Source organism: Lolium perenne, chromosome 2 (assembly GCF_019359855.2).
Source record: "Lolium perenne isolate Kyuss_39 chromosome 2, Kyuss_2.0, whole genome shotgun sequence".
NCBI classification, from domain to species: domain Eukaryota; kingdom Viridiplantae; phylum Streptophyta; class Magnoliopsida; order Poales; family Poaceae; genus Lolium; species Lolium perenne.
The window spans coordinates 170429110-170455988 of NC_067245.2; the positions used below are offsets into that span (position 1 = coordinate 170429110).

Genomic DNA, 26879 nt, shown 5'->3' on the forward strand with positions numbered 1-26879 from the left:
TCCATTTTCTCCTATTTTGTTATCTCCACTCAGCTGACGTCCTTCACCCAGTACATTCCCTCTTCCCAACTAGAATCACTAGCACTAGCAGTACCTCTTCCTCCAGGCTCCAGCGTCGTCTCCAACTAGAATCACTAGCAGTACCTCTTCCTCCAGCATCATCTCCACCGGTCTGGATGATGCACTCAACGCTTTCACGGATCCTTCTCAATTGACAATTGAGCTTCTTCTTGCATTTTAGGCTGTAGCTTACCCTGGTTTTGAGCTCCTATGTTGGTCGCTGCTCATCCCACATCCTTTCAGTACCACTCTCCCAGCTACTCCGTGCATGTGAAAGCCGTTGCCTGATGCCCGTGGTTACTGCTTCAGAGGTGTCCACTTTGCAGCGGAAGGAGACGGTGAATAGGAATGTGGGGAGGCGCAAGGTGCGCACTCACCGTGCTTTCTGGCAAACAAGTTGTTTTGCCTATGTGTTTCTGGTCTCCTAATGAAAATGCACAAATGGACGGGACAGGAAGCTCTCAAATGCAAATGACATGTCCAAGTTTTCATTAGTTGCATAAGGGCTCTGCACTTTACATTGTTACGAAAGCAAACATCATGTATAACCTTTCTAATAAGGATGCCAACCAGTATAAACTAAAGCAAAGGCATAAACCCCATACCAAGAGCAACACATCATTTTTTCAGCTCAAGTCTTCAGGGTGTTAACATACATAAAGTGAGTTATCTCCTAGAATTACATAGAGATAACTGCAATAATCAATAGAGCGTCACTTGGACTTATCTTAGCTACAGCCCTAGCAGGTTCATATCAAGGAAACCGTTAAATTCTACTCCGCCACACTGAATACCAACTCAGCATAGTCATCTGGCTAACTCAGTTTTACACAGAAAGAAGTAGCAGCAAACTCCAAGGTGCTCTAATCAAGATCTTTGCCAGCATCAGCAGAAACCTCCACGCGAATGCAATATGACAACAGCACAGAGAGAATAATCAACTAAACAGTCAAATGTTACTAATCTAAACCAGCTTGGCCTAGTCAACTGTCAGCTCAGCTCTACACCAAAAGAGGAAGCAGCAAAAACTCCAGGCTTCCCCAATCTACATCTTTGCCAGTATCAGCAGAAGCCCTCCCACAAGGCCAACAGCGGCACCCACTTTTGCAACCTTCTTCACCTTCTCCACCTGCTCCATGGTGGATCTTTCCAATTCATGATACCGCCTTTCAAAATAGACAAGGATACACAGTCATGTTTGCATCAGCACGAGTTATCAATAATACAAGTTGCTTATGATACCAATAAGAAATGATTGTTAACCCCCTTACCTCAAAGCATCAGCATAGTCCTCACGCTTTTTAAGTAGCACTTCAAATTGTTCATCGGACAAACGAACCTTAGCTTCCTGAATGGCCCAATCTCTGTCATAGCCATCCTGCAATCTGCGGTACATTGCATCCATTTTGGCAGAATAATCTCTCTTATTGCGTATTTTGGCAAGAAGTTCCCTAAGGTCATCCAGCCGTTTTCTGAACAAAGCATTAGCAACCTTACGGTCTTGCAGCCCCTTCCTTACCATTGCATCATGCTCCTCAATATTTCTTTCCATGTCTTGCAATGACTTCTTACTATCCCTGAGATCCTTCAGTTTATCCAGCAATGACTTTGTACTGTCACTCATGGTACTTGGAACAGTTTTGCAGCAGCGGGGTTCGCCCTACATTTAAATACAACCTTAGTAAAGAAAGCGTATGTGATACATCAATGTCAAATGTAAACCATTCAAGCCGTTTTAATGCAAGAAAACGCCACTCAATTAGTATCAACTTCATATTTATGCATTACCAGGAAACAAGACAACTACATTTGGATGAAAGTGATACGCCAGGTATAAGCATTACTCTCTGGTCTTCAAATGAATGCTAAATACAAACAAAGAATAGCACAAAGGAATCCAGGGGCATTATTAGTTACACTTCGTCGAGTCAAAACTAGCAAAACATGTTTGGGGAGTGCTCTATCTGAATCATGCTGCCTACAGTTGAAGCGCAATCACGGAGAATTCTTACAGCCCCATAGCTACATTGAAGGTGCTACATATTTGCCTATTGACTTTGCGGCCTGCAATGTACCGCAGAATTTTGAAGAGTTCGCATCAGGTAGCAGAATCAAGCAAGCAGTCAAATAAAGGCAGTCACGAACAACCACAGGAGCGAGTCAGGGTCTAAGCCGGCATCTTCAGTGATGTTTGATTCCAGAGCTCGAAATCTTCCAGCCCCAATTCTTTCTAACCTCCCCGCGCTAAGGAAATCGACCAACAATTTCGGTGGATTTGGGAGGGCCGGAACGGAAACCCTTTTTCTAGGTCGCTACGAAGATTATACCTTTGGAGTTGGTGGAGCCTTCCTTGGAGTCACCTCCCTCAGCGGAGGAGGAGGCAAGGGCGCCCGGCACACGGACGGGAGGCTGGCAGTGGCGGTGGCAGCGGCGGCGGCGGACTGGAGTGGGGAGCGAAGTTAGCGCGCCGAATCGAGGCGAGGGTTCAGGCGAAAATCAAGCAGCGAAACTATTTACATCTTCTTACCTTGGAGTAAGGCGCGGGGAATAGAGAACGCAGCATCGGCGGCCGCGGCGGAGCTGCGTGCTGGCGGAATAGGAGGCGGAGAGCCGCCGCCATGGTCGCCGTCGCCGCCGCGCGGAGGCGCCGAGGGGTTTCGTGGCGTCCGTTTCAGCTTTCAGGCACGAGTGGGACAGAGTTGAGGGCGACGCTACATTATTTTAGACCTTGCCTTGCCTGTAAGCTGTTTTCTCCTCGGTCTCGGTACCCACCGATATAAGATAATACCGGTTGATATTTACTGAAACATTTCTAGTTTACTTAAATTTGAAGGATTTTGATAAATTTCGGATGAATTTTAAATTTTGTTTGGAAAATCTCGGACCGTATTTGTTCCAGTATTTCCGGTAACCAGTAATAGCCGTGCCCACCGGTATTTTTTTGAGAACGAGAAAAAAAACTTGGTTGATATAGATCAATACATCATCTACTGAACTGCCCTGAGATTGGACTTCGAAACTGTAAAATGCTATCGCCTGAGAACAGTATTTCGTCTCAAACTGCAGTGTTTCTGTGACAAATGCAGGCCTCACCTCCTTGATCCTGACCTCCCAAATCTTGAACAAAAGAAATAATAGAACAAGTGGAGGACAAACGAATTACTTGTTTATTCCATGAAGTAGAAACATGTATACAAAATTCAACCCAGACAAGGACATTAGAGCAAACATGTGTGTCGGCTCTCGTTAGTAGCTTCGCAGTTTCATTGTTTACCAAATCTGATCTTCCAGACAGAAAGAGCAAATATACATGGCATCGAAACATATTTCTTCAGGACCTGCAGCTGTAGCATCGGAACTGCCATTTACTTTGGAAGTAATAGACAAGGCATGAAAGATGAAAGCATGACTTCCCAAATTCATATAGATTCATTCAGGCAACAGTAGAGCCAATCGATTCTAGCAAATTCAACATCCAAAGTTTCCTCCCTGTCCAATAGAGTCGCAAAATCTTAGCTGGGTCTTAAATACAAGGTACTAACAGTTCAAATGACCACGGCCTGCAAATGACACTCCTGGATTAGTCTGTGGTTCACGCAGTGCTTAACACACTTACTGAGCTGCGCTTGATCACTCATGGATGCTTGGAGCAAGAAGAGCCGATGACAAAATCTTCAACTGAACATGGAAGGACCTTCAACGCTACAGTTAGTCTCCGCACATAAGCCGGTACTCTAGCTGAAGGTGCCAGCTAGATATAACCCCATCAACGGCAGAAGAACTAACAGGGATATCCTCAGTGTAAGAGTAGCAAGCCCCTTGGAAATCATCTGCAAGGTCTTGACTTTCTCGCGTTCACTTGAAATCTTCTTCATGTAATTCCTTGTGAAAAAGAACACAGAGAAAGCATATGTATTACAACCACGCCGGAAACTTTTCAGTTGACCAAACAAGAAAACTGTAACTCCTTTACCTTGAGGTGCTGAGGAAGTCCTCCACTGTTGTACAGGACTCTCTCGCAGTCCTAGCATAGTCCTCCACAAATTCAGAGCACACCTGATTCTCTTTCAGCACACCATCCAGTGGAGTCCCCTTAATGCTAGCAGTAGCTTTAGCAATGCCATCAATGCAATATCTGTACATAGCAGCAGATCTCATAAGGTCATCCCACCCTTCCTCCCACAGAGCAGAAGCCTTCTCATTGTCAGGGTCATCATTCATCATACGAACAGCTTCCAGACAGGTAGCCCCAGCTTTATGCATCCTCTTGTGCTGTTCAAGCAAGTCATCCACCAGCAATTCAAGTTGTCCAACGACCTTTAACTGATCCACCAAATCCAATAAAGAAGAATAGAAGATGAGATGGCAAAAAAAATGATAAAACATTCTTGGTAATCTGGTAAAGCAACTAATAACTGAGACGCAATCACGATAATGAAGTGTTCTTATTAGCAAGTTCTGCAGGGCTCAAGATAGAGTTCCTTCCTCAAATTTAAATGTATTTATTAGCCATATATCACCGAAACTAAGAAAAGTTGGCATAATTATCATAAGGTTTATTTAGGGTCCAAACTCACAGCTGATCCGAAAGCTGCAAGTAGCAAGTGAAGTAACAACAAGAGCTAGCAAACGGTGTATGTTCTTCCAATATTACGGGGAGCTGTAAAGTCTAGAATGCACAAACTAAGACGACATGAAAACGAATTAGAGTAAATTTCTAATTATTCCAAGTAAGCCAATGAGTAGTATCAAACATGAAACTTCAGTGTTGACAGGTCATTTCTTTAGTGAATAGAGGCCGCAGATCTGTTCGAATTCAAACTCATAAGCATCACAACTCAGAGAGTCAAAATATACAGCATGAAACATTTGGAGGGAAGCTGGTTTGCTTGTCTATCCTAATACTATTTCTATTGGACATTAATCATAGCCAGACATAACCAAGGATCAAAAACTAAGGAAAGCCACCAAACTTAATAAATGAAATCCATAGATCGGACGTCTTGCTTTACTTTCTCAAGACAAAGTTCAACTTTTAACTTTGCAAACTGCTCGTGGCAGCAGCTACTTTTTTTTGGAGAGGAGGATGACCCTCCAGCCTACGCGACAATAAATACTTGAGAGTTAATTTCAACTCATTAGTCATTAATGGCAAACAAGACAACATGTTGTTTATGCTGGCCAGCAATTTGTGAGTATACTTCCTTCACATGGCCCTCAAAAGGAAGAAAAAAAGGCATATTCGCTGGATTCACAGTTAAATCATCCTAGTGCCTCGAAATAAGCATTGCAGGACACTTCCATGAGTTGAACGAAACATCCCAAAACAAACACCCAACCACCTAGTTTTGATTGGCCTTGTACAATCCACACTTCCCACTAGGTCACTCTGTATCAGTTTCTGTTCTTGCAACCCACAAGCTCAAGATTAAGTTGTAGCTATTCTTACCCCATTCTTAAGGCAAGCACAGGGGATGTCGTCTGTGGTGGTGGTATCGTCAATGCCCTAGCAATACAAAACAAAATGCCGGTTAGTGCGTGGAACATCCTTTAAATATTTACTGCAGGGCACAAGATAGATTTCCTGCCTTAAAATGAAATGTAAGCCCATACTACATCTGTCAAAATAGGTGCACATTCAGTTTTAATGAGCCATACTACCTAAAGTAATAAAGTTCAGCATCATTATCATCAGATATATATAAGAGTTTCATAATTCACAGACGATTCAAAAGCAGCAATGCCTCAGATGAGATAAGAACAAGAGCTAGCATATGTCACATGTTCTTCCAATATTACATGAAGTTCTAGAGTGCAGAAAATAATGTTGTCCCACCAAATGAAATCCATCAATTGCACAACTTGCTTTCACTTCAACATAGCCATGGATTAGAAATTAAGGAATACCAGCAGTCCAACAAAACAAAAATTGTAAATTGCACAACTTTGTTTCCCCTTCTCAATTACACAATTAAACAATTAAATTCATAATCTTCACACAGCAGTAACAATTCGAGAGTCAATTTTGGCCTATACCTAACCAAACTCATAAGTAATGTGTAGAGAAAGGAAAGGCAGATCCTTGGTACACGCCAAAGGCAATACATTTGCTGAGTAATCCCGTCCCATGAACCCTCAAATAAGCATGTCAGGACATTTCCCTGCCGAGTTCAACCGAATATCCCAAATCAAAAACCCGAATTTCCCACCAAAATTGGAGCAAACCATCGCTATTAGTTTCAGTTAATACAACCGACGAACTCAAGACAAATCTGTGTCTGTCGTTACCTGATTCATGCGGCCGGTCCCAGGGATGTCTGTGCCGGCGGTGCCGTCCGTGCCCTAGCAAGCAACCCGGAATTTCGGTCAGCCGCAGCCCTTTCTATTTCCAGATACAGGGACGGTAGCTGGGACCTCCGGAAGCTCACCTTGCTCGAGTAGCGGCGCAGCAGGTACGGCTGCGGCAGGGGCGGAGCGACGTGCAGGCGGGAGACGGTCGGCAGGAAGGCGGCGGCGGTGGCCTGGAGAGGAGAGGGGAGTCAGTTTGCACGGCCGCGACGAGGGTTTCACTTTCAGAATTGGTTTGAGCAGCCGAAGAGCGAGCGAAGCAGTCCTTGCTTACCTTGGAATGCGGCCCAGGGAAAAGAGACCGTAGCATCGGGGACGGTGCACGGCGGCGCAGGAGGCGGAGGGCGGCGGCGGCGGTGGTGGCCATGATCGGCTCGTGCGGAGGGGCCGAGGAGGGTTTTGGAGTGGGTTTGGTGGCGTCCCTTTCACGCAGCAGGGGAGAGGAGAGTGCGTTCGGCCTCGCTTCACTTTTTACCCGTGGGAGAGGAGAGGACTAGTCGCTGCTTTCACTTTCTTTTTCCAGCTCATTCTCTTCCTTCATGCGATTTTGATAAAAATAATCTATTTGTGAAAGAAAAACACGGACTAACCCTCTGGTCAAATTATTTCACCAGACTAACCCTTTTGTGTGGCGTCCTTGTCAACAGCGCTGTGTGGCGCCCATGCGATCGGCGCCACACATCCATGCCGACGTGGCGTGGTCAACGCTGCGCGCCGTTGACCTGCCGACGTGGCAGGATGTGTGGCGCCATTCGTATGGGCGCCACACTTTGAAAGTGTAGCGCCGTTCAGAAGGGAGCCACACATCCACTTATGTGTGGCGCCCGCCCCAGCCTGACCCCTCCTCACTTTTCTCTGTTTCGCGTGAAGAACAAAGGCTGCCGGCGGTTCCTCCTCCGCCCCCCTCTCTCCCACCAAATCCACCATCAAATCGTCAGATCTGTCCGGGCATTCTCTTCCCAACCCCTTCCTCAAGGTATTCTCCCTCGATCCCCTTCGTTTCATCCACGATTTTTTCAAGGATTTAAATCGATTTTGACATGGAACCCTAGATATGAAAATCTTAGAACTTGAATCCATGTGCTCATGTATGTGTTGAAATCCATATTTTCATGTATCTATGTGTTGAAACCCTAGATTTGTTGGAACCCTAGACATCAAATATAAGTTGAATGTGTATGTGTAGGAACCCTAGATATGTATGTAACCATATTCTTATGTATGTATATGTATGTATGTGTGTGTTGACACCCTCGATTTCTTTGAACCCTAGATATATTCTCATGTATGTGTGGCTCATATTTGTTAGTGGAACCAAAATTTAGAACATGTATGGTCACAAATATGGTAGTTCTTATTGTTTGTATTTGTAAAAAAATGTAGGACGGTGTGGCTCATAGATCAAGCGTATGACAAGGATCACCAGGATTTTCATAAGACGGAAAAGGGGAAGGTACTAATATTTATTTTTGTTAACACCTCTTGTTTTAATCCATTGGATATGGCATAATATTGTGTGTATGTATGTGCTCGTAGGTTCTTGAGCCCTTGAAGATTCGTTACCACGGTAGCATCAAGGACATGCCGTATGACGAGCGGTACACGGAGTTCATCCAGCCTACCGGTCTTCTCCCCTCATCACGCTTGTAAGCCGGGGGCCGCCGAACATGAACGCGGCGGCAGTCACCGCCCTTGTCGACCGGTGGAAGCCGGAGACGCACACCTTCCACTTAAGGGCTGGCGAGATGACCCCTACTCTTCAGGATGTTTCCATGATCCTTGGTCTTCCTATTCAGGGCGAGGCACTGTGTATGAACACAGCTTCTCATGGGTGGCGCCAGCAGATGGAGGAGCTTAGGATGTGTTTGTTTGGGCTTCTACTTCAGCTTTTGGAGCTTTTGGGATCCAAAAGCAGCAGCCCAAACAAACAACAACAAATAGAAAAGCGATTATGCAAAGCGCTGCGGCAAAATGAACTGCTAACCCGGAAGCTAGTCGAGACCTGCTTCCCGAGCCGCACCCCGCTTCCCGCGAGGCAAAGGACAGAAATATCCCCGACACTTCAAACTATATACGAAAAAATTGCCATTCCATATAATATCTGGGCAGACTCGCAAAACCGATCCGCCGGATACCCCCGTGCTCATTTCCCCCCTCCTCCCATCAGGTTCCATGGCAGGGCAGGGCAGGGTTAGGGTTTCCCCGCCTCGCCCGCCGCCGCCGCCGTTCCCGGGCGCCTTCGTCACCAGCTACTTCCGCCGCCGCCCCAGGCCTCTTCCCCCGCTCGTTTCAAATCGGGTCGTCGCCTGCGAGCTTCCGCGGAGACGCGCTGCTCTGATCTCCATCGGCCGCCGGCGACTGGAGGTGCTGGACGCGGCCCCATCCTCTGTGAGATTCCCGGCGACGTGAGCTGGACGCATCGATTCCCACGACCAGCCGCATCCATCCACGCCGTCACGTGCCCCAACAACCCCTGCCGTATTCCCCAGATCTACTGAGGGCCGACGAGTTGGAGCACAAGCTCATCCATCCCAACCGAGCTGCTCCGGCCGACCTGCTCCTCCGCTGACTCCACTCCGCCTACTGACCTGCTCGCTTGATGGCCTGCACCCTGCTCTATCTAGCTGGAACTTGTTTAGGGCATGCCCAATGCACTGCCCTAGAGCTACTGCCTCACACCTTTAACTAGGTTCGGGTGGTCCAAAGTAGGTTCGGATGAGGAGGCAGCCTCCTCTTCAAGAAGTGGGATCTTAAACCTAAAAAACATGCTTTTTGGAGAGAGAAAGAGATACATAGTGTCATATTTGTGGGGTCCATTCTCTCTTTTTTCTAACTAAAGTTGTAGCTTCCATTGGAAAGATAAAATTGACCATGTTGCTTCTGACAACTTTTTTACATGGAGCAGCTAGTTGTGTATGCCACCATTGCTCATGCCCTTACATTACATAACAAAAGCAAACAAAAGTGAAGTTTGTTTATTACACCCTTGATACACCCTGTGATCTGATTACGATTACGATACCATTTCTGGCCCAAACAAAAGTGCAGTTTGTCTATTAATTTCTTCAAATCTGTGATCATTTGTGAGATTATTTTTAGTGCTATGAGTTGATGCCATGTTTATGTATTTACATGGATCAAGATAGGACAAGACACCAAAGGCAAATTGGGATGCATTTTGTTAACCCTGCCAGTGCAGTTTTCTCGTATACTACTATGCAGCAAGGTGAGGTGTCTACACGTGAGAAAACTTTTAGCTCTTTTGAATTTATGTGGAGAAGTCTTGTAATATATGTGCAGACGTGTGAACTTGTTATTCTTTTGGGTTCATATGAACAATTCTTGTACCGAGTAATATAAACATGACACTCTCGAATTATCTTTGAATTAAACATGACAATTATGCTAAAAACAGTCATAATTAGCTAATTCATATCAAATTAGTATTTATACAACTTCTTCAGACTTCAGGGTCGTTTCAGACATTTCATCCTCCATACCAGCAACAACAACCTTAAAAAGTGCTACTGCCAAACATCAAATCTCTGCTTACCACAACTGCTTTTTACAGCTGCTTTTTGACAGCTCAACAGCTACAGCTGCTTCTCAAAAGCTGCAGCCCAAACAAACAGACCCTTTGGCCTGGCTCCTCCGAAGCCAGAAGATAAAAATGATAGAGCTCCCACCGGCGCACCTTTCATTTGGATCAGGACTAACTTTGGTACGTGCCCGGAAGGGGCCAACCGTGACACTGTCAAGACATACACACGAGTGTACTTGTGGTTTGTCATTTCGAGGACTCTCTGTTGGGGGGATGGCCCCCGGTATGCCAAAGGCATGGCAAGGTTGCCCTGTTTATCTTTTGAGATACCGGATTAAAGGTTGATCCGGATGACCAAATTAAGATGGCATGCGCCAAGGTAAAGTATATCGGTATCCTAGGAGGGGTATACCGGAATACGGTAAACATAATAGATGCCGGAGTAACGGCATAAGCTCAACTGTAGCATGTCGGCATTCTGGTCAAAGATTCCATCAAGGACTAGAGGACAAGGATGAGCGAAGCAAGTCAGCTTTAATCGAAGCTCTGAAGCCAAAGCAGAAGGTGACGTAAAAGGTACCGAACGAGGTCATCTCTTCCTGATTAAAGAGAAGACCGGTGTCATCAAGGCCAAATAAGCTTTATAAAGTAGCTTAGCTCACCCTAGATTCTATTAGGGTTTCTTCTTTTGTAAGCCACCCTCTCCCCTATATAAGGAGAGGGAGCACACCCCTGCGCGGGACGGATCATTAGGCAATAGAGAGAAGTAGAGCAGGATAGAGGTGCTCACCTTGTAATTCGTACGTTCTTCAACCTCTGGCCAAGGCCAAGTTCATCAAATAGTTACCGGGATTCCTTCCCAAATCCTCTCCCTTGTTACCAAAACCCTCCCCTGAATCCTCTAGCGCACATTCGATCCCAACTTAAGCCATCCCATGGCATCTGTCTGTTCACCACGACGACAGTTGGCGCCCACCGTGGGGTGAGCAGCTGCGCTTGCTGGAGTTCACATTCGGGCGGGCCTCCTCACCATCTCCGGCGAGCGCGTGGTGTCTGGGCTCGTCCAGCGCCTCGGCTCGTTGGACTTCGTCAACGACAACACGGGCTGCTTCGCCAACGTTGGTAAGTTCCCCAAGAACGGCCGCATCATCGAGTTCGGCAGCCACCGCGTCTACCTCGGCACCGTCCCGGAGCGCGAGTACCTCTTGCCGGTGCTGGTGGCGCAGGACCCGCCAAAATCTTCTGTTGCTCGCGGGCTGCGCATCGGCTGCGCCGCCGGCAGCGTGGAGGTGTTGATGGCTAGCGTGGGCGACGCCGGCAAAGAAGCTGATGTGGAGGGCGTTGGACAGATCAAGTCCGCGCGTCCGGCCAAGCCTCCGACAGAGCGCAGCGAGGTCATCGATGGAACATCTGCCGCACCGTCGGAAACCCCGCTCCAGGCAGCCATGAGCGTGTTGGCAACGCCCATCGCGCAGATTATCGACCCTGCCACGGTTCAAGCTGAGCTGGAGGCGCAGCGGCAGAAGCTGCTTTCCGGAGGAGCGGACATCATCAAGGCTCAGCGAGAGCAGAACCTAACCCTACGTGACTACAACGCTGCCCATGGCTTTGCTTCCGTTAGCACTCAACCTGCTAGAGTAGCGGGAAACCGGCTTAGAGGTCGTAACTTAGACCAGGATTTGCGCCGGGAGGTTTTTGCCGGAAAGAGCACGTCGGTATCTTTGAGCATGGTAGAAAAGCCTAAGTATAGCAGTCCGGATAAAACAATAAAAGCTGCTAGGGCTGCAATAGAAATGTGTGACTCGCTTTCCGGTGATGCTTTGGCAAAACAGCAAGATCGAGTAAGAGAGTTGCTTGATATGATAGAGGCACAAAATGCTGAGCTTGCTAGGATTAACAAAGCAGCTGCAGCGTCAAAATCAGTGCGTTCGGCAAGGAATGCCGGAAGCAAGTCGCATGGGCAGGCATCATTTCCCCATCCTAACAGAAGAAGAGAAAAAGATGCAAATGCACAATAGATGACTGTGTACGATCCGGTCCTTGCCGGAAAACAACAAGCCGGGCAATATGATGCCGGTAGAAAAAGCCAAGGGGCAGGTCGTGGCTATGCCGGAAAAGGCTATGCCAGAAACGCTTATGCCGGTAAAGATGAAACCGGGCAAAATTATCGAGCGGCAAGAGCAACTTATGCGGATGAAATGCCACCACGAAGGTACCAGCGAGGAAAACCTGTGGTACCGGAATACTATGATGAAGCCGATTCCGGAATGGAAAGGGTCGGAGCTTACCGGAACCCGTTGGGAGAGCGTGTTGGTGAAAGATGCCTGCCAGACCGGGATGCGAGGCACAGGCTGGACAGGGTGCATCTTTTCGAGATAATCGAAGCCGAAGGTCCACCGGGTCCGCAGTGCTTTGGTCCGCGGATCATGAGGGAAGAGCCACCGGTACGCAACTTTCAGTTGCCCCGTGATACAAAAACATACGATGGCACCACCAAGCAGGAAGATTGGCTTGCGGACTATGTGACAACAGTATACGTTGCTGGAGGCGGAGGTACCGCAATTGGCGGAGGAAACCGGCGTTGGGCCGTGAGAATCATACCATCCTTCTTGGTGGGACTGGCACGAATTTGGCTCAACAATTTGCCAAAGGGAAGTATAAATGGCTGGATTGACTTTGAGGAAGCTTTTGTGAGCAACTTCAGCAGCACATACCGGAGGCCAAACAGACCGCAGCAGCTCGCTTTGTGCCAGCATCGCGATAATGAAACAGACCGGGATTACCTGACCCGGTGGAACTCCACAAGGAACTCGCCACTATGGCAGAAGTTACAAAGAAATATGCCGGCAACTTTGGCTGAGATGATACGTGTGGCGGATAGTTACGCGCTGGGGGATCCAATGCAACCGGCAGTTCAAGCTGATCTGGTACAAAGAAGCCAGCCGCGCCAGGATCAGTACCGGGACAACCGGCATAACAAAAGAAGAGAGGATTTTCCGGATCGGAGGTACGGTCCGCAGCAAGTGGCCACGGTGCAGGATCATTCCGGCGCCAGCGGAAGCCAAAGATAGAAAACCGGTAAACAACCTTGGGCTAGTCCAAAAAAGCAATGGGTCGAGAAAAAAACCATGGCAAGATCAGGAGAAGTACACCATGGAATCCGCGATGGATCAACCATGCCGGTGGCACACACCTAATCCGGCAAGGCCGGCAAAACACTTGACAAAAGATTGCTCCTGGACCAAGAGGTTGATGGAGAGAGGCATGATGAAAGATGCCGGAAACCAAAGTTTCGTGAAATTACCACCACCACCGCCGCTAACCGGCGCAAATGCGCAGCCAATTTTTGCCCAGCAGAACCGGCCGCAACAGCAGCAAGAAGTTCATCAGGTGGGAAATGGCAATGACCAAGCACCACCACCGGCACCTTTGGGCTGGAATGTTTACCTGGATCCTGATGCGCGTGAGACACACGTCCGTTGGGAACCCCAAGAGGAAGGTGTGATGTGCACAGCAGTAAGTTTTCCCTCAGAAAGAAACCAAGGTTTATCGAACCAGGAGGAGCCAAGAAGCACGTTGAAGGTTGTTGGTGGCGGAGTGTAGTGCGGCGCAACACCAGGGATTCCGGCGCCAACGTGGAACCTGCACAACACAATCAAAGTACTTTGCCCCAACGTAACAGTGAGGTTGTTGATACGTCTCCGACGTATCGATAATTTCTTATGTTCCATGCCACATTATTGATGTTATCTACATGTTTTATGCACACTTTATGTCATATTCGTGCATTTTCTGGAACTAACCTATTAACAAGATGCCGAAGTGCCGATTCTTTGTTTTCTGCTGTTTTTGGTTTCAGAAATCCTAGTAAGGAAATATTCTCGGAATTGGACGAAATCAAAGCCCAGGGGCCTATTTTCTCACGAAGCTTCCAGAAGTCCGAAGGAGAGACGAAGAGGGGCCACGGAGGGGCCACACTATAGGGCGGCGCGGCCCCCCCTTTGGCCGCGCGGCCCTGTGGTGTGGGGCCCCCGTGCCGCCTCTTGACCTGCCCTTCCGCCTATAAAAAGTCTCCGTGACGAAACCCCCAGTACCGAGAACCACGAGACGGAAAACCTTCCAGAGACGCCGCCGCCGCCGATCCCATCTCGGGGGATCCAGGAGATCGCCTCCGGCACCCTGCCGGAGAGGGGAATCATCTCCCGGAGGACTCTACGCCGCCATGGTCGCCTCCGGTGTGATGTGTGAGTAGTCTACCCCTGGACTATGGGTCCATAGCAGTAGCTAGATGGTTGTCTTCTCCCCATTGTGCTATCATTGTCGGATCTTGTGAGCTGCCTAACATGATCAAGATCATCTATCTGTAATTCTATATGTTGCGTTTGTTGGGATCCGATGAATAGAGAATACTTGTTATGTTGATTATCAAAGTTATGCTATGTGTTGTTTATGATCTTGCATGCTCTCCGTTACTAGTAGATGCTCTGGCCAAGTAGATGCTTGTAACTCCAAGAGGGAGTACTTATGCTCGATAGTGGGTTCATGCCTGCATTAACACCACAACGATGTGAGAAAGTTCTAAGGTTGTGTTGTCTGTTGCCACTAGGGATAAAACATTAGTGCTATGTTCAAGGATGTAGTCACTAGTTACATTACGCACCATACTTAATGCAATTGTCTGTTGTTAGCAACTTAATACTGGAAGGGGTTCGGATGATAACCTGAAGGTGGACTTTTTAGGCATAGATGCAGTTGGATGGCGGTCTATGTACTTTGTCGTAATGCCCAATTAAATCTCACTATACTCATCATGATATGTATGTGCATGGTCATGCTCTCTTTATTTGTCAATTGCCCAACTGTAATTTGTTCACCCAACATGCTGTTCGTCTTATGGGAGAGACACCTCTAGTGAACTGTGGACCCCGGTCCAATTCTCTTTATTGAAATACAATCTACTGCAATACTGTTCTACTGTTTTCTGCAAACAATCATCTTCCACACAATACGGTTAACTCTTTGTTACAGCAAGCCGGTGAGATTGACAACCTCACTGTTTCGTTGGGGCAAAGTATCTTGGTTGTGTTGTGCAGGTTCCACGTTGGCGCCGGAATCACTGGTGTTGCGCCGCACTACATCTCGCCGCCATCAACCTTCAACGTGCTTCTTGACTCCTACTGGTCCGATTAAACCTTGGTTTCTTACTGAGGGAAACTTCCATATGTGCGCATCACACCTTCCTCTTGGGGTTCCCAACGGACGTGCCAACCACACGCATCAAGCAAATTTCTGGCGCCGTTGCCGGGGAGATCAAGACACGCTGCAAGGGGAGTCTCCACTTCTCAATCTCTTTACTTTGTTTTTGTCTTGCTTAGTTTTATTTACTACTTTGTTTGCTGCACTAAATCAAAATACAAAAAAATTAGTTGCTAGTTTTACTTTATTTGTTATCTTGTTTACTATATCAAAAACACAAAAAAATTAGTTTACTTGCATTTACTTTATCTAGTTTGCTTTATTTACTATTGCTAAAATGGCCAACGCTGAAAATACTAAGTTGTGTGACTTCACAACCACAAATAATAATGATTTCTTATGCACACCTATTGCTCCACCTGCTACTACAGCAGAATTCTTTGAAATTAAACCTGCTTTACTGAATCTTGTTATGCGAGAGCAATTTTCTGGTGTTAGCAATGTTTCCACTTCGAATGCAAAGCGCGAAAAACTGCCTGAAACTGCTAAAACTGCTGAAACTGCCTGTGATAAAGCTGCTGAAATTTTTTCCAACATTGGGGATGATGATCCCATTGCTTTAGATTATAATGGTTTGAATTTTGATGATTGCCACATCTCTGAAGTTATAAAGTTCTTGCAAAAACTTGCTAAAAGTCCTAATGCTAGTGCTATAAATTTGGCTTTCACGCATCATATTACAAATGCTCTCATAAAAGCTAGAGAAGAGAAACTAGAGCGTGAAGCCTCTATTCCTAAAAAGTTAGAGGATGGTTGGGAGCCCATCATTAAGATGAAGGTTAAAGATTTTGATTGTAATGCTTTATGTGATCTTGGTGCAAGTATCTCTGTTATGCCTAAGAAAATTTATAATATGCTTGACTTGCCACCGCTGAAAAATTGTTATTTGGATGTTAATCTTGCTGATCATTCTACAAAGAAACCTTTGGGTAAAGTTGATAATGTTCGCATTACCATTAACAATAACCTTGTTCCCGTTGATTTTGTTGTCTTGGATATTGAATACAATGCATCTTGCCCCATTATATTGGGAAGACCTTTTCTTCGAACTGTTGGTGCTATCATTGATATGAAGGAAGGTAATATAAAATATCAATTTCCTCTCAAGAAAGGTATGGAACACTTCCCTAGAAAGAGAATGAAGGTACCTTTTGATTCTATTATGAGAACAAATTATGATGTTGACACTTCATCTCTTGATAATACTTGATACACACTTTCTGCGCCTAGCTGAAAGGCGTTAAAGAAAAGCGCTTATGGGAGACAACCCATGTTTTTACCTACAGTACTTTGTTTTTATTTTGTGTCTTGGAAGTTGTTTACTACTGTAGCAACCTCTCCTTATCTTAGTTTTGTGTTTTGTTGTGCCAAGTTAAGCCGTTGATAGAAAAGTAAGTACTAGATTTGGATTACTGCACAGTTCCAGATTTCTTTGCTGTCACGAATCTGGGTCCACCTCCCTGTAGGTAACTCAGAAAATTAAGCCAATTTACGTGCATGATCCTCAGATATGTACGCAACTTTCATTCAATTTGAGCATTTTCATTTGAGCAAGTCTGGTGCCATTTTAAAATTCGTCAATGCGAACTGTTCTATTTTGACAGATTCTGCCTTTTATTTCACATTGCCTCTTTCGCTATGTTGGATGAATTTCTTTGATCCACTAATGTCCAGTAGCATTATGCAATGTCCAGAAGTGTTAAGAATGATTGTGTCACCTCTGAATATGTCAATTTATAATGTGCACTAACCCTCTAATGAGTTGTTTCGAGTTTGGTGTGGAGGAAGTTTTCAAGGATCAAAAGAGAGGAGTATGATGCAACATGATCAAGGAGAGTGAAAGCTCTAAGCTTGGGGATGCACCCGGTGGTTCACCCCTGCATATATCAAGAAGACTCAAGCGTCTAAGCTTGGGGATGCCCAAGGCATCCCCTTCTTCATCGACAACATTATCAGGTTCCTCCCCTGAAACTATATTTTTATTCCATCACATCTTATGTGCTTTTTCTTGGAGCGTCGTTGTTTTTGTTTTTGTTTTGTTTGAATAAAATGGATCCTAGCATTCACTTTATGGGAGAGAGACACGCTCCGCTGTAGCATATGGACAAGTATGTCCTTGGTTTCTACTCATAGTATTCATGGCGAAGTTTCTCCTTCGTTAAATTGTTATATGGTTGGAATTGGAAAATGATACATGTAGTAATTGCTATAAATGTCTTGGGTAATGTGATACTTGGCAATTGTTGTGCTCATGATTAAGCTCTTGCATCATATGCTTTGCACCCATTAATGAAGAAATACATAGAGCATGCTAAAATTTGGTTTGCATATTTGGTTTCTCTAAGGTCTAGATAATTTCTAGTATTGAGTTTGAACAACAAGGAAGACGGTGTAGAGTCTTATAATGTTTTCAATATGTCTTTTATGTGAGTTTTGCTGCACCGGTTCATCCTTGTGTTTGTTTCAAATAAGCCTTGCTAGCCTAAACCTTGTATCGAGAGGGAATACTTCTCATGCATCCAAAATACTTGAGCCAACCACTATGCCATTTGTGTCCACCATACCTACCTACTACATGGTATTTTCCGCCATTCCAAAGTAAATTGCTTGAGTGCTACCTTTAAAATTCCATCATTCACCTTTGCAATATATAGCTCATGGGACAAATAGCTTAAAAACTATTGTGGTATTGAATATGTAATTATGCACTTTATCTCTTATTAAGTTGCTTGTTGTGCGATAACCATGTTTACTGGGGATGCCATCAACTATTCATTGGTTGAATTTCATGTGAGTTGCTATGCATGTTCGTCTTGTCTGAAGTAAGGGCGATCTACACTGAGTTGAATGGTTTGAGCATGCATATTGTGAGAGAAGAACATTGGGCCGCTAACTAAAGCCATGATCCATGGTGGAAGTTTCAGTTTTGGACAAACATCCTCAAATCTCTAATGAGAAAAGAATTAATTGTTGTTGAATGCTTAAAGCATTAAAAGAGGAGTCCATTATCTGTTGTCTATGTTGTCCCGGTATGGATGTCTAAGTTGAGAATAATCAAAAGCGAGAAATCCAAATGCGAGCTTTCTCCTTAGACCTTTGTACAGCGGCATAGAGGTACCCCTTTGTGATACTTGGTTAAAGCATATGTATTGCGGTGATAATCCAGGTAGTCCAAGCTAATTAGGACAAGGTGCGGGCACTATTGGTACACTATGCATGAGGCTTGCAACTTATAAGATATAATTTACATGATGCATATGCTTTATTACTACCGTTGACAAAATTGTTTCATGTTTTCAAAATCAAAGCTCTAGCACAAATATAGCAATCGATGCTTTTCCTCTATGGAGGACCATTCTTTTACTTTCAATGTTGAGTCAGTTCACCTATTTCTCTCCACCTCAAGAAGCAAACACTTGTGTGAACTATGCATTGATTCCTACATACTTGCTTATTGCACTTATTATATTACTCTATGTTGACAATATCCATGAGATATACATGTTACAAGTTGAAAGCAACCGCTGAAACTTAATCTTCTTTTGTGTTGCTTCAATACCTTTACTTTGAATTATTGCTTTATGAGTTAACTCTTATGCAAGACTTATTGATGCTTGTCTTGAAGTGCTATTCATGAAAAGTCTTTGCTTTATGATTCACTTGTTTACTCATGTCATATACATTGTTTTGATCGCTGCATTCACTACATATGCTTTACAAATAGTATGATCAAGATTATGATGGCATGTCACTCCAGAAATTATCTGTGTTATCGTTTTACCAGCTCGGGACGAGCAGAACTAAGCTTGGGGATGCTGATACGTCTCCGACGTATCGATAATTTCTTATGTTCCATGCCACATTATTGATGTTATCTACATGTTTTATGCACACTTTATGTCATATTCGTGCATTTTCTGGAACTAACCTATTAACAAGATGCCGAAGTGCCGATTCTTTGTTTCTGCTGTTTTTGGTTTCAGAAATCCTAGTAAGGAAATATTCTCGGAATTGGACGAAATGAAAGCCCAGGGCCTATTTTCTCACGAAGCTTCCGAAGTCCGAAGGAGAGACGAAGAGGGGCCACGGAGGGCCACACTATAGGCGGCGCGGCCCCCTTGGCCGCGCGGCCCTGTGGTGTGGGGCCCCGTGCCGCGTCTTGACCTGCCCTTCCGCCTATAAAAGTCTCCGTGACGAAACCCCCGGTGCCGAGAACCACGAGACGGAAAACCTTCCCAGAGACGCCGCCGCCGCCGATCCCATCTCGGGGATCCAGGAGATCGCCTCCGGCACCCTGCCGAGAGGGGAATCATCTCCGGAGGACTCTACGCCGCCATGGTCGCCTCCGTGTGATGTGTGAGTAGTCTACCCCTGGACTATGGGTCCATAGCAGTAGCTAGATGGTTGTCTTCTCCCCATTGTGCTATCATTGTCGGATCTTGTGAGCTGCCTAACATGATCAAGATCATCTATCTGTAATTCTATATGTTGCGTTTGTTGGGATCCGATGAATAGAGAATACTTGTTATGTTGATTATCAAAGTTATGCTATGTGTTGTTTATGATCTTGCATGCTCTCCGTTACTAGTAGATGCTCTGCCAAGTAGATGCTTGTAACTCCAAGAGGGAGTACTTATGCTCGATAGTGGGTTCATGCCTGCATTAACACAGGACGATGTGAGAAAGTTCTAAGGTTGTGTTGTCTTGTTGCCACTAGGGATAAAACATTAGTGCTATGTTCAAGGATGTAGTCACTAGTTACATTACGCACCATACTTAATGCAATTGTCTGTTGTTAGCAACTTAATACTGGAAGGGGTTCGGATGATAACCTGAAGGTGGACTTTTTAGGCATAGATGCAGTTGGATGGCGGTCTATGTACTTTGTCGTAATGCCCAATTAAATCTCACTATACTCATCATGATATGTATGTGCATGGTCATGCTCTCTTTATTTGTCAATTGCCCAACTGTAATTTGTTCACCCAACATCTTTGTTCGTCTTATGGGAGAGACACCTCTAGTGAGCTGTGGACCCGGACCAATTCTCTTTCTTGAAATACAATCTCTTGCAATCTTTGTTCTCTGTTTCTGCAAACAATCATCTTCCACACAATACGGTTAACTCTTTGTTACAGCAAGCCGGTGAGATTGACAACCTCACTGTTTCGTTGGGGCAAAGTATCTTGGTTGTGTTGTGCAGGTTCCACGTTGGCGCCGGAATCACTGGTGTTGCGCCGCACTACATCTCGCCGCCATCAACCTTCAACGTGCTTCTTGACTCCTACTGGTCCGATTAAACCTTGGTTTCTTACTGAGGGAAACTTGCCGCTGTGCGCATCACACCTTCCTCTTGGGGTTCCCAACGGACGTGCCAACCACACGCATCAGTTGTCAATCTCACCGGTTTGCTGTAAACAAAGGATTAGATGTATAGTGTGGATGATGATGTTTGTTTGCGAAGAACAGTAAAGAACAATTGCAATAGATTGTATTTCAGATGTAAAGAATAGGACCGGGGTCCACAGTTCACTAGTGGTGTCTCTCCCATAAGATAAACAGATGTTGGGTGAACAAATTACAGTTGGGCAATTGACAAATAAAGAAGGCATAACAATGCACATACAAATATCATGATGAGTACTATGAGATTTAATCAGGGCATTACGACAAAGTACATAGACCGCTATCCAGCATGCATCTATGCCTAAAAAGTCCACTTTCAGGTTATCATCCGAACCCCTTCCGGTATTAAGTTGCAAGCAACAGACAATTGCATTAAGTATGGTGCGTAATGTAATCAAACAAATATCCTTAGACAAAGCATCAATGTTTTATCCCTAGTGGCAACAGCACATCCACAACCTTAGAACTTTTTGTCACTGTCCCAGATTCAATGGAGGCATGAACCCACTATCAAGCATAAATACTCCCTCTTGGAGTCACAAGTATCAACTTGGCCAGAGCCTCTACTAGCAACGGAGAACATGCAAGAACATAAACAACATATATGATAGATTGATAATCAACTTGACATAGTATTCAATATTCATCGGATCCCAACAAACACAACATGTAGCATTACAAATAGATGATCTTGATCATGATAGGCAGCTCACAAGATCTAACATGATAGCACAATGATGAGAAGACAACCATCTAGCTACTGCTATGGACCCATAGTCCAGGGGTGGACTACTCACACATCGATCCGGAGGCGATCATGGCGATGAAGAGACCTCCGGGAGATGATTCCCCTCTCCGGCAGGGTGCCGGAGGCGATCTCCTGAATCCCCCGAGATGGGATTGGCGGCGGCGGCGTCTCTAGAAGGTTTTCCGTATCGTGGCTCTCGGTACTGGGGTATTCGCGACGAAGACTATATGTAGGCGAAAGGGGAGGTCAGGGGGCGTCACGAGGGGCCCACACAACAGGCCGGCGCGGCCAGGGCCCAGGCCGCGCCGCCCTAGTGTGTCGCCGCCTCGTGGCCCCACTTCGTTTCCTCTTCGGACTTCTGGAAGCTTCGTGGAAAAATAGGCCCCTGGGCATTGATTTCGTCCAATTCCGAGAATATTTCCTTACTAGGATTTCTGAAACCAAAAACAGCAGAAAACAACAACTGGCTCTTCGGCATCTCGTCAATAGGTTAGTGCCGGAAAATGCATAATAATGACATATAATGTGTATAAAACATGTGAGTATCATCATAAAAGTAGCATGGAACATAAGAAATTATAGATACGTTTGGGACGTATCAAGCATCCCCAAGCTTAGTTCCTACTCGCCCTCGAGTAGGTAAACGATAACAAAGATAATTTCTGAAGTGACATGCTATCATAATCTTGATCATACTATTGTAAGCATATGAGATGAATGCAGCGATTCGAAGCAATGATGAAGATAATGAGTAAACACATGAATCATATAGCAAAGACTTTTCATGAATAATACTTTCAAGACAAGCATCAATAAGACTTGCATAAGAGTTACTCATAAAGCAATAAATTCAAAGTAAAGGCATTGAAGCAACACAAAGGAAGATATAAGTTTCAGCGATTGCTTTCAACTTCAACATATATATCTCATGGATAATTGTCAACACAAAGTAATATAAAAAGTGCAATAGGTAAACATGTAAGAATCAATGCACACAGTTGATACAAGTGTTTGCTTCTGGGATAGAAATAATAGGTAAACTGACTCAACAATAAAGTAGAAGATAGGCCCTTCGCAGAGGGAAGCATGGATTACTATATTTGTGCTAGAGCTTTTCATTTTGAAAACAAGAAACAATTTTGTCAACGTTAGTAATAAAGCATATGTGTTATGTATAAGATATCTTATAAGTTGCAAGCCTCATGCATAGTATACTAATAGTGCTCGCACCTTGTCCTAATTAGTTTGGATTAACACGGATTATCATTGCATAGCATATGTTTCAACCAAGTGTCACAAAGGGGTACCTCTATGCCGCCTGTACAAAGGTCTAAGGAGAAAGTTCGCATTGGATTTCTCGCTTTTGATTATTCTCAACTTAGACATCCATACCGGGACAACATAGACAACAGATAATGGACTCCTCTTTAATGCATAAGCATTCAACAACAGTTAATATTCTCATAAGAGATTGAGGATTTGTGTCCAAACTGAAACTTCCACCATGAATCATGGCTTTAGTTAGCGGCCCAATGTTCTTCTCTAACAGTATGCATACTCAAACCATTTGATCATGAAAATCGCTCTTACTTCAGACAAGACGAACATGCATAGCAACTCACATGATATTCAACAAAGGTAAAAGTTGATGGCATCCCCAGAAACATGGTTACCGCTCAACAAGCAACTTATTAAGAAATAAGACACATAAGTACATATTCTTCACCACAATAGTTTTTAAGGCTATTTGTCCCATGAGCTATATATTGTAAAGGCAAAGAATAGAAGTTTTAAAGGTAGCACTCAAGTAATATACTTTGGAATGGCGGAGAAATACCATGTGGTAGGTAGGTATGGTGGACACAAATGGCATAGTATTTGGCTCAAGGATTTGGATGCACGAGAAGAATTCCTCTCAATACAAGGCTAGGCTAGCAAGGTTGTTTGAAGCAAACTCAAGTATAAAAGGTGCAGCAAAGCTCACATATGAACATATTGTAGCTATTATAAGACTTTACATTGTCTCCTTGTTGTTCAAACACCTTAACCAGAAAATATCTAGACTCTAGAGATCAATCATGCAAACCAAATTTTAACAAGCTCTATGTAGTTATTCATTAATGGGTACAAGGTACATGATGCAAGAGCTTAAACATGATCTATATGAGCACAACAATTGCCAAGTATCACATTATTCAAGACATTATACCATTTAACACATGCGGCATTTTCCGTTTCCAACCATATAACAATGAATGAAATAGTCCAACTTTCGCAATGAACATTAAAGATAAAGCTAAGAACATTATGTGTTCATACGAAACAGCGGAGCGTGTCTCTCTCCCAAACAAAGAATGCTAGGATCCGATCTTATTCAAACAAAACAAAAATAAAAACAAACAGACGCTCGAAGTAAAGCACATGAGGTGTGACGGAATAAAAATATAGTTTCACTAGAGGTGACCTGATAAGTTGTCGATGAAGAAGAGATGCCTTGGGCATCCCCAAGCTTAGACGCTTGGGTCTTCTTAAAATATGCAGGGATGAACCACGGGGGCATCCCCAAGCTTAAACTCTTCACTCTTCTTGATCATATTGTATCATCCTCCTCTCTTGACCCTTGAAAACTTCCTCCACACCAAACTTAAAACAAACTCATTAGAGGGTCAGTGCATAATTCATATATTCAGAGGTGACATAATCATTCTTAACACTTCTGGACATTGCACAAAGCTACTGAAAGTTAATGGAACAAAGAAATCCATCAAACATAGCAAAACAGGCAATGCGAAATAAAAGGCAGAATCTGTCAAAACAGAACAGTCCGTAAAGACAAATTTTTTTGAGGCACCAGACTTGCTCAGATGAAAATGCCCAAATTGAATGAAAGTTGCGTACATATCTGAGGATCACGCACGTAAATTGGCAGATTTTTCTGAGTTACCTACAGAGAACCATACCCAAATTCGTGACAGCAAGAAATCTGTTTCTGCGCAGTAATCCAAATCTAGTATTGACTTTACTATCAAAGACTTTACTTGGCACAACAATGCAATAAAATAAAGATAAGGAGAGGTTGCTACAGTAGTAACAACTTCTAAGACTCAAATATAAAACAAAGTGCAGAAGTAAAATGATGGGTTGTCTCCCATAAGCGCTTTTCTTTAACGCCTTTCAACTAGGCGCAGAAAGTGTGAATCAAGTATTATCAAGAGATGAAGCATCAACATCATAATTTGTTCTAATAATAGAATCATAAGGTAACTTCATTTTCTTTCTAGGGAAGTGTTCCATACCTTTCTTGAGAGGAAATTGATATTTAATATTACCTTCCTTCATATCAATGGTAGCACCAACAGTTCGAAGAAAAGGTCTTCCCAATATAATGGGACAAGATGCATTGCATTCAATATCCAAGACAACAAAATCAACGGGGACAAGGTTATTGTTAACCATAATACAAACATTATCAATCCTCCCCAAAGGTTTCTTTATAGCATTATCAGCGAGATTAACATCCAAATAACAATTTTTCAATGGTGGCAAGTCAAGCATATCATAGATTTTCTTGGGCATAACAGAAATACTTGCACCAAGATCACATAAAGCATTACAATCAAAATCATTGACCCTCATCTTAATGATGGGATCCCAACCATCTTCTAACTTCCTAGGAATAGAAGTTTCAAGTTTTAGTTTATCTTCTCTAGCTTTTATGAGAGCATTTGTAATATGTTTTGTAAAGGCCAAATTTATAGCACTAGCATTGGGACTTTTAGCAAGTTTTTGTAAGAACTTTATAACTTCAGAGATGTGACAATCATCAAAGTCTAAATCATTATGACCTACAGAAATGGAATCATTGTCCCCAATGTTGGAAAAAATTTCAGTAGTTTTATCACAAGCAGTTTCAGCAGTTTTAGCAGTTTCAGGTAGTTTTGCACGCTTTGCACTAGGAGTAGAAACATTGCCAACACCAATTATTTTACCATTGATAGTAGGAGGTTTTGCAACATGTGAATCATTATCATTACTAGTGGTGGTAATAGTCCAAACTTTAGCTACATTATTCTCTTTAGCAAGTTTTTCATTTTCTTCTCTTTCCCACCTAGTATGCAATTCAGCCATCAATCTTATATTCTCATTAATTATAACTTGGATGGCATTTGCTGTAGTAACAATCTTATTTTCAATATCCTTATTAGGCATAACTTTCAATTTTAAAAGATCAACATCAGAGGCAAGTCTATCAACCTTAGAAGCAAGAATATCAATTTTATCTAGCTTTTCTTCAACAGATTTGTTAAAAGCAGTTTGTGTACTAATAAATTCTTTACGCATGGCTTCAAGACCAGGGGGTACACTCCTATTATTTTTGTAAGAATTCCCATAAGAATTACCATAACCATTACCATTAGCAGAAGGATATGGCCTATAGTTGTTACCAGAATTATTCCTATAAGCATTATTGTTGAAATTATTATTTTTAATGAAGTTCACATCAACATGTTCTTCTTGGGCAACCAATGAAGCTAAAGGAACATTATTAGGATCAACATTAGATCTACCATTCACAAGCATAGACATAATCACATCAATCTTATCACTCAAGGAGGAGGTTTCTTCAACAGAATTTACCTTCTTACCTTGTGGAGCTCTTTCCGTGTGCCATTCAGAGTAATTTATCATCATGTTATCAAGAAGCTTTGTTGCTGCCCCCAAAGTAATGGACATAAAGGTACCTCCAGCAGCTGAATCCAATAGGTTCCGCGAAGAAAAATTCAATCCTGCATAAAAGGTTTGGATGATCATCCAAGTAGTTAGTCCATGGGTTGGGCAAGTCTTTACCAAAGATTTCATTCTCTCCCATGCTTGAGCAACATGTTCATTATCTAATTGCTTGAAATTCATTATGCTACTTCTCAAAGATATAATTTTAGCGGGAGGATAATATCTACCAATAAAAGCATCCTTACATTTAGTCCATGAATCAATACTATTCTTAGGCAAAGATAGCAACCAATCTTCAGCTCTTCCTCTTAAGGAGAAAGGAAACAATTTTAATTTTATAATATCACCATCTACATCCTTATACTTTTGCATTTCACAAAGTTCAACAAAATTATTAAGATGGGCAGCAGCATCATCAGAACTAACACCAGAAAATTGCTCTCTCATGATAAGATTCAGTAAAGCAGGTTTAATTTCAAAGAATTCTGATGTAGTAGCAGGTGGAGCAATAGGTGTGCATAAGAAATCATTATTATTAGTGTTTGTGAAGTCACACAACTTAGTGTTTTCAGGAGTATTCATTTTAGCAATAGTAAATAAAGCAAACTAGATAAAGTAAATGCAAGTAACTAATTTTTTTTGTGTTTTTGATATGGAGAACAAGACAGTAAATAAAGTAAAACTAGCAACTAATTTTTTTGTGTTTTTGTTTTAGTGCAGCAAACAAAGTAGTAAATAAAATAAAGCAAGACAAGACAAAAACAAAGTAAAGAGATTGGAAGTGGAAAC

At 43.6% G+C, this 26879-nt stretch overlaps 2 protein-coding genes across 2 annotated transcripts; both read right to left on the bottom strand.

The window, feature by feature from the left end:
* Positions 1-662: 662 nt before the first annotated feature.
* Positions 663-2777, bottom strand: LOC127333926 (uncharacterized). The gene is made up of 4 exons (XM_051360364.2): positions 2588-2777; positions 2388-2501; positions 1332-1720; positions 663-1226 (listed from the first exon to the last, which is right to left on the bottom strand). The coding sequence occupies exons 1-4, from the start codon at positions 2678-2680 to the stop codon at positions 1106-1108; spliced, it is 717 nt and encodes a 238-aa protein (XP_051216324.1). The 5' UTR covers positions 2681-2777; the 3' UTR covers positions 663-1105.
* A 676-nt stretch (positions 2778-3453) lies between these two features.
* LOC127333927 (uncharacterized) lies at positions 3454-6855 on the bottom strand. The gene is made up of 6 exons (XM_051360365.2): positions 6683-6855; positions 6489-6581; positions 6349-6402; positions 5510-5566; positions 4034-4383; positions 3454-3942 (listed from the first exon to the last, which is right to left on the bottom strand). Exons 1-6 carry the CDS (start codon positions 6773-6775, stop codon positions 3795-3797), a joined length of 795 nt encoding a protein of 264 aa, XP_051216325.1. The 5' UTR covers positions 6776-6855; the 3' UTR covers positions 3454-3794.
* Positions 6856-26879: the final 20024 nt, after the last annotated feature.